This window comes from Corvus brachyrhynchos, unplaced genomic scaffold, assembly GCF_000691975.1.
Source record: "Corvus brachyrhynchos isolate BGI_N302 unplaced genomic scaffold, ASM69197v1 scaffold62, whole genome shotgun sequence".
Classification (NCBI taxonomy): Eukaryota; Metazoa; Chordata; class Aves; order Passeriformes; family Corvidae; genus Corvus; species Corvus brachyrhynchos.
Window position 1 is genome coordinate 3,688,317 of NW_008236629.1, and position 8,500 is coordinate 3,696,816.

The following is an 8,500-nucleotide window of genomic DNA, read 5'->3' on the forward strand; positions in this document are numbered from 1 at the left end:
CCACCCCTGGCACTTCCTTGCAGTGAGAATTGTGCACTTCCCTGGTCCCAAGCACTTTCTGAAGGTCAGAAGAAATTTTGCTCACTCAGCCAGCCTCAAAACTCAGGGCTCACAAGCAGCCTAGGACAAAACAGGACTGGTACAAGACTTCCCCCTTGCCTCCATACACCCCTATTTCAGCCCTGAGGCCACACTGGCCCTCTGAGCCCCAAACAGCCCATCACCCTACAACCCAACATCAGCCTGCCCCAAATGTGTACCCGGCCTCCACCAACCACATCTGGCAGGCGAACACACCACCAACTGCAGACACTTTTGTCTTTCCACTACAAGCAGGGTTTCTGCTGAGCTTCCTCTGCCAAAACACCTTCTTGGTGGCCAGTGTGTTTAGTTCTCAGTGTTCACAGAGCCTGGCTAGCTGGGGTGTAAATATCATCCTCCCTTTGGAAAGATTCCAAGCCCAGATTTTTCCCAAACAGCTTTACATCCAGTTTAGTGTGCAGGTGAGCTCTGACATCACTGTTATGAAACAGAAAGACTGTATTTCTATACCTTTCCCTGGGCTAATCCTAGCAGCAGCAGTTAAGCTGAAGTCAAGAAGCTATGTGTGTTTTGGGGTTGTAAAGACAGAAGTCTCAGCACATAAAAGTTGCTGAAAGCATTTTCTGCATTTTCCTACCAGTCCCACTTCAGGAATATGCTCTGGCTACCCCCACCACACTTTTCAAGCCTGGCATTAGCACAGAGCCTGCATCCGAACCCACCCTGTCTCCTCTCTTTTAATTTGACTATAAAAAGGATTCTCCATTAAGAGTGAAAATCTGATGGCTGTAGATGATGAAACCTTCCTCTTGCCATCTATTTACCAATGCAAAAGGAAGTACTCATACAATCATCCCCCATCAGGAAATACTGAGTAAGCAGCAAATAGCACAAAACTAAATGCAAAAAAAAGCAAAGATAGCACTAACAGCAGATTAACAGGCTACACAGACTCCTCACCATTTCCCTCACTGCTACAATCAAAAAGCTTAGGGCTTAAAAAGAAAAAAAAAACCCATTCAGTACAGAATCATTTATCCATATCTACTGTATTCAAGAGCACACGTGCAGAACTGAGGATTTGTAGTAAATGCAAGACAAGTCACAAGGTGCAGTTCAGGTGGCATTAGTAATGGAAGTTTCACAAGAGCATCAATGCAGACAGACGTGATTGGGAAGGACACAATGCTTCAGAGATCAGGAATCCCCATTTGTTTAAACAACCTAAGTCATTCATTTTGTTCTCAGTAAGATAGGGAAATGCCACTGTTTCAGTGATTGGGGTTTTTTCCCTTTGGAAGGGAAATTTCATTAGGTTCTTGTGTAGTCTTTAACAAAATTCACAAGTTGAAAGCACAGGTATCTCAGTATTACAATACTCCCTGGAGTCATCACTGAACTTTGGAATTTTAGAGGGATTGCTACAGCTTCCAACAGCTCAAGAAGGCAAAGTAGGAGGAGAGGGGGTTGACAGCCATGAAAGACAAGGCAAGTGGCTCAAGCGGTTTGTCTCAGCTTGTAGCAGAAGGGATAATGGGATTGACACCCCACATTGCTGTAAGCCCTGGATAATCTTTCCTCATCATTAGTAGGGTGTTGTGACGGTTGCCATGCATCCAGAGGGGCCCCAGGAACACAAACCTTTGTGGAGCACACTGCAGTGTGGTCAGAGCACAGCTCCTCCTCTTCCAGGCTGGCAACACTTGGGGCCTTCTGGCGTTTCTCTGGTGTTTCTTCTTCTTTCTCCCCATCATTTCTCCTTCTCTTCTTTTCCTGAGTCCAGAAAAGGAACAAGCCAGGAAGTGAGTTGGTCAAATTGCTTATTATGCAACAACAGTGATTTTTCCCGTCTCCCAGGCTTCCTGCTTTACACTAAGTAAACACAAAAGCACAGAAACTTTGAGTTAACATTATCTAATTTGGAAACATTCAGGAAGAAGCTCATATGTCATTTGGAAGGGAGGGCAGAAATCAGAAATTCTGACGGTTCAAGATTCCCAAATGGTATGAAAAGGGGTCCTTGCATCAGTTACAAAGATCTCTTACCACAACTGAGGTAGGAAAACATTGATTTCTCATTTAGAGGCCAAAAGGAGAGAGAGAGAAGCTGTCTTTAGAATAAAGGGTTGGAAAGAGTAACACGCAGTTCAAATGCAAAAATCTTACCAGGCCCAGACAGTCAAAATCCATTTACAACAAATGATATTTGAAGGTTAGCCCCCTAACTTGCACACCATTTGAATTCCAGCTTTGTCTCTCTCTCTCTCCTCCCTTAACCAGGAATTATCAGAACAGAAAAAAACCTCAGCTGGGAGCAATGCAAGGCTCAGAGATCTATCAAGACAAGGTGCTCCAAAGGTGTGATAAAGGCTGGGGAGAGAAAAACAAGCAGTATAATTCAGATTTGAGTTCTCCTGTAAAGCTACTCAGTGCCCACCAAGCCACAGAGAATTAACACTTTCCTCCTCAATATGTCAGGGACATGGTGAAGCCACCACAAACTCTGGAAGCAAACACACCACCCTCACAGATGGGCAGAGGCTGCCTGCAGTGACCACGAGAAGGCACAGCACACAGGCAAGGGTGGCACCAGCCCCAGGTTACACCATGAAAGCACATCTAATGTCTGTGTAGGCTCAACTTCCAGCAGCAATGGTGAGCTAAGACATGGGAGAGCAGCCTCCAGCATCAGCTCTCCCACCCATCCTCTGGAAAGCAGGTCAGCTCTTCCTGATCCCACCTCTTGCTCAGCTTGTTCCCCCTCCTCCTGCTCTTGGGCCTCTTCTTCCTTCTGGCACAGCCTCTCCTCCTCTCTGATAACCATGTTCTCCTCCGGGCTTTCTTGATCCAGCTGGATCTGCTCCAGTTTGACTTCAGCTTCCCTCACACCACTGTCCTCTTCTCCGTATGACTGCCTTGGAGACCTAGAGGTGGGGGGGAGAGATCAAAGAAGAAAAATACAGTTATGAGCCTACAGACACCATGAGGTACCTCAGACCTCTAGAAATCCAATTTTATCACTCTCTGAGCCTACAGCTTGCTGGGTATTCCACACCAGGGCTCATAGCCAGTTCTAAGCACCCAGTTGTGAGAGCAGTCACACCTCACTCCCCCACTTCAAATGTCCAAGACCCAGCTCAACTAAGAGCTGTGGCAGAGCTGAAGGTATCTGCACATTACCAGCATTGTGATGGGCAAGACCCACAGGAAAGCAGAGAAGAGCCCTCTGCTCAAACCCCTGGCAGAGAGGGCACTGCTACCATGGTGTGATGCTGGCTCAATTCCCTGCCTGGTCACAGCTAAAATCCCAGGTGAACCAGCACATCCTGCAGTCCTGTGCACAAGCACAAATCTGATGCTGCCCCCACAGTTCCCAGCATCAATTCAACGTGGGGAACCAAACACAGCCCTTCTCTGCCTAAACTCATCCTCTTTGTTAACAGAGTCTCTTGCTGGAGGAGGATCCAACCAACAACACATGAACATGCTTCTCAAGCTGAAACGAAACTCTAGGGCAAGGCTGCAGAGCCACTCCCCTGGAATCTTTTCATGCACGAAGCACAGTGCTTCACAAGCAACCCTGTATTGACACCAGATCCCAAGCCTTAGTTTTGCCCACTGGAAAAAATTACACTTCTACTCACATCACTTATCTCATAGGCCAGCAAAACAAAGGAGCTCCAAAGCAGATGGGGTCATCCCTTGGCTTAAGGGTTTAAAAAACCACAATGGGTTTGTTGCAAGAGAATTGCTCCAGGTCTCCGAGGCTGCAAGAGGAGACCCAGGAGTATGCTTATGCAATCAGCTTTACAAAAGCAGAGCAGCCCATGCCTTTGGGCACTGGGAGGACAGAACCCAAGAACTCTCACTGGCTCACAGCCACACACCAAGCTGCTATTGCCATCTTACTTTCCCCAGCCAAAAGACAGCTTTCTCCTCCCACCCAGTTCTTAGAAAATTGCCTGGCTTGAGAGAGCAGGGCTAGAGAGCTGGCTAGCAGGCAGCTGCCAAAGGGCAAGGCTGCCTGACTCATTGCTTCTCCCTCAGCAGCCAGCACCAAAGCACAAAAACAAGTTCCAACAAGACCTTTCCACCCACCTCTCTGCTGCTGGGAAGGCAGCTCACAGGTCAGCCTCCATCCAGCCCTCCATATTGGCCACACGGGGAAAAACATGATGTATATGCTGGCTCACTTGACTTGTTTCTCATCATCCTCTCACAAGAGCAAACAGGCTCTGAAGGCCCAGAAGGCCAGCAGCTCTCCACCAGGATGCCAGCAGTACCTCCAGCTCAAGTGCAAGCTCATATTAAAAATTAAGGCCAGCAAACACATTGCAGCCTATAGGACACCTTTTGCAGCACAGCAATTTTGTATGGGACAGAGCTAGGCTGGCACAGCTTCACCTTCTTGCACACAGCTAACAGCGTTCATCTCCCACCTCAAAGAGGAGAGCCAGAACCACAAAGAAAACGTGCCTTAGCACCAAGGCCCTCAGGGGATGCAGGATCTGGTTTAGGTCCATCCAACAGAGAGCAGCTGTCTCCATTCACCCTTTCACAGCCACCACTTAAACCCCAGGCTTTGCTCCATCTTCAGTTAAGGAGAGAGTGGAGTTGGGAAATCCTGACCACAGCACAGGGCATTGCAGGCAGACACACAACCCACCTGTGCTCACACCACACTCCAAGCTCGTCCTCTGGATGAGACAGGTCCCCAAGAGCAAAGCTGCTGAAAGGACTTTATAGGGCACAACTTCCTGCTAGGAAGCAAGCCCACAGTCTAAGCCCCTTCAGCTCCCTCTCCCAACCAGTCTCTAGCCAAGTAGCCTTTCAGCTACAGCTCCTGCTTTTAAAGCACCACCTCTCACTGATGGGCTTCACCTGCCACGAACACCTCCCCTGTTCAGCACCTTCCCCTCCAGCTACAGGATAAAGACAAGCATCACACAAAAACCCAGGGAGAAATACCTGGAGAGGATAACGTTAATTCTAACTAATTCTCTTTTGAAGGCCAAGGAGGGAATAGCAGTAGCCTTTCTTTCCAGAAAAGCTCTTTGTAAAGGGGGCTGGAATAAGAGGCAGCAAACTGAAAAGCAGATGATTTCTAATTGCTCCCACAGATGTTATAATCATGTTATGCTGGACCTTGGAGATACTTAGGCAGTGCTTATGGGGTCAGGGCTGCAAAGGTACAGCTTGCAGTGTGGTTTAGCCACAATGTTTGGAGAAAAGTAACAAAACTTTGAGCTCTTTTTATTTATTTAGCAGTAAATATTAATCTCAAGCATTTTTTTCAGTCATAGAATAGTTTGGGTTGGAAAGGACCTTTAAAGGTCATCTAGTCCAATCCCTCTGAAATAAGCAGGGACTTTTTCAATTAGATCAGGTTTCTCAGAGCCCTGTCCAACTTGACCTTGAATGTTTCCAGGGAAGGGACATCCACCACCTCTCTGTGCAAAGAATTCTTCAGGGTAAAGAAAAGGCTACAGCAAAAATTCCCTCCAAAATCAAGCTGCCAAGACAGCTGAGTCACAGAGTTCATGTGCAGGTAGATGGTGTCCAAGGGAAGTGGTTAAGGCAGGAGTTTGGTTTCGTTCAGCAAGGGAGGAGTGACGGGAGATGGGGACTAAACAGCTGGCACACAAGCACCTCTCAGGGCTCTTTGCTGCCTGTTTTTCCCTGCTCAAAGAGGAGTCAGGCACAAGGTGGGCTGGGGCCATAACACCCACTATGCTGACATGAGCCAGGAAGCAGCAATAACTTAGAACAGCTTTTTAGGCTGGCCTGGATTATGTTAGAGACCATTTCAGCCCCTGCAGCAGCTCAGGTGGCTTAAATCTGCTGTTGTCACTCCTCCAAACCCAGGCATCCTGGCAGGCTGCCATTGCTTGGAGCACAAAACTCAATCCAAACATCCCCAAAGCTTGGGGCCATCCCTGGGCCATTCCTCCCTGCTAGCCCAAATGGCAGGCGGAGAGCATCTGTCCCACGGGTGCAGGGCCTGCTCTGCCCTGCTGATGTTCCGGCCTCTGGCCTCACTCTTACACGTGCTAGACTTGACCCGGTTTGGTCACCCCTCCTCAGGGACAGTTCCTTTGCTGGGGATGTGGGTACCCCTCCCCTTGGTTCATCTGTGTCCTACCCACCTCTGCTTGCGCTGCTCGAGCTTCTGGGACCAGTCACTGAACCCCTCATCTTCCTCCAGCTCCGAAGTCCCAGATGGCTTGAAGTCATAGCTGAAACACAGCAAGAAGGAAAATTGGCATGAGAGGCATGCAAAAAGGCCTAAACCTGGCCTGAAAGAGCCACAGTCCTTCTCTCCTTCCAGTTATTCCATTTATTCTTCTTTGGGTGAGCTGCACTGTTGAAGACAGTCAAGGCAAAATCATTTCAGTATCTGTGGCTCTGGTCACAAATGTGTGCTCAGGCTAACAGGAAAGCTCCCAGGGAGCAAGGGAGACTAGCTGAATGCTGTTGGAAAACTGGTTGCTTCCCTGTGTCCCTCTGCAAACACAATCCCAGGAGAAGCATGAAGCCAGCACAGCCTCATCATCAGCACGTCAGCTGATGTTGTCCATCCCTCTGGCTCCAAGCACACTCCTGTCTTTCCTGCAAACCCTCTGTTCTCCAGACTATTTCTGGTTTTCTTTAGTGGGGGCAAGGGATAACAGGAGGTTCACTCTGTCCCTTTGGACCAAGGAAATGCAAGGGTGGGTTTGAACTAAGGGGAGTGACATGGATAGGATCAGTCCCAGCAGGAGAAGAGCCAGGGGAAGGAGGAGGCAGTATTTACACAAGAGAGAATGAAGCTTTTCAGGAGATTAATAGCCAGGGCTGACCCTGGCTGCATGAGCAAGCCCAGGTGGCTGTCAGCAGCTCTAAACTAAACCAGGGAATGGCCAGAGAGGAAGAAACATTCTTCTGATTGAGCCTGGCCCAGCAAGCTTAGGCAGCATGGAGCAGGGACCAAAACCCTTAATTTTAGGAGTTGTTCTTGTCATAAGTACTCAAATTTAGGCAAGGCTGATAGTCCTGTGGGGTCAGCAGGGTGGCTGCACCCATGCCAGCAGGACTGAAGCCTGCAAGCTGGGTTACTGGGGCTGCTGCACACTGCTCTGGGCCTGCAGCTGCTCACTGCACCTCCCAGCAAAGCAGAGACCAGAGATCTCATCTGCTGTTTTAAAGACCTTTTCAAATTATTTCCTAGCCCCCACGTGAAGGGGGGTATGGAAAAGCTAATGGCCATTATTACTTTCCAGACCTTCTGTTTGCTTTTAGAGCAGATTGCAGAGGTTTTGTCTGCGGAATATCACCGTGTGTATTTCCACAAAAGATTGTGAACGTGTTTTGCAATGCTTCTATAATAAAAATAAAATCCTGAATAATTTTGGCTGTATCTCGGAAAAAAAAAGATCTTTTAATGGAAAAAGAATAGGTTTTCATAAATAACTTTTTCTATTTTTCCAGTAAAATGAAGATATTGCTTCTCTCTGACAATAACCCCAAATCCTGCCACCACTTTTCTATAGTGCTCAATAGATTCAAAAATAAGTTGAACACATAAATAGTGGTAAGACTGAGGTCTTTGAGACAAGGATTTGGCAATTCAGAGGGCAGACTAGTTTTTGTGCTAGCCCCAGTGCTGCACAGCATCTGGGCTGTTGAACCATGGACATGGGAAGGCTGCGATAGGATGTGGCGTGGGATGCTCAAGGCTGCAATAGGATGTGGCGTGGGATCCTGGGGATGTCATCCTATCCCTTCTCCAGATGTTTCCTCTTTGACAGCACATAGCTCAGCATCTCCGTAAATGCCTCCTGAGCTATTTCCATTTAGGACCTGCCCCATTAAAGCACAATTTTAACCCCTGAAGCTGTGAACTGCACCAGCTCAGGGGCTGCTTCATGCTTCCCAGTGCCAGGGCAGCATCCTCTGAGGGAGAAGTGGGAGGCCCAGCCAGGATAGGTGATTGCTTGCACCGTGATCTGCCTGGGGTTTTGCATCACATCCTCAGGCACGTCTGTCTTTGCATGTATCAGGAAACTCCATTATTTTCGGTGTAGGATGACTCCCAAGTTGAAATTTAACCAGGCACTGAACCCACTGGCAGTGGGGACTCTGCCAGAGCCCAGCCTGTCCCAAGCTGTCCCAGTGTAAACTCTCAGGGCAGTAAAACCCCCAGCCTCCAGCCAAGAGAAAGATCAAAGCAGGACTTCTGGGGTTTTCTGCCCAAACAAGAAAGCACATTATTTGCTAGTGTGCACTATATCCCCCAGCCCAAACCTATTAGAGAACTTCCCCATCTTCCCCAAACCACCCCAAACAACAGCGACACACACTCAGTGGCTGCAGGAGGGGTTTGCTGCAAGTGCAAGTGCTGCAAGTTTGCTGAAAGTGTGTTGCTGAAGGACTTATCCACGGGTATTTCTTACTGGTTCTCCTGTGCCAGAGCTGCACT

General features: G+C 48.3%; 1 protein-coding gene across 1 annotated transcript in view; it reads right to left on the reverse strand.

The window, feature by feature from the left end:
• The window catches only part of LSP1 (lymphocyte-specific protein 1), a 49,734-nt gene that overhangs the window by 15,262 nt on the left and 25,972 nt on the right, over positions 1 to 8,500 (reverse strand). The window contains exons 3-5 of the mRNA XM_008644278.2: positions 6,189 to 6,278; positions 2,783 to 2,966; positions 1,684 to 1,815 (exon numbers count right to left, since the gene is read on the reverse strand). Of these exons, the coding sequence (XP_008642500.1) occupies positions 1,684 to 1,815; positions 2,783 to 2,966; positions 6,189 to 6,278 (406 nt within the window). The remainder of the gene's footprint in view (positions 1 to 1,683; positions 1,816 to 2,782; positions 2,967 to 6,188; positions 6,279 to 8,500) is intronic.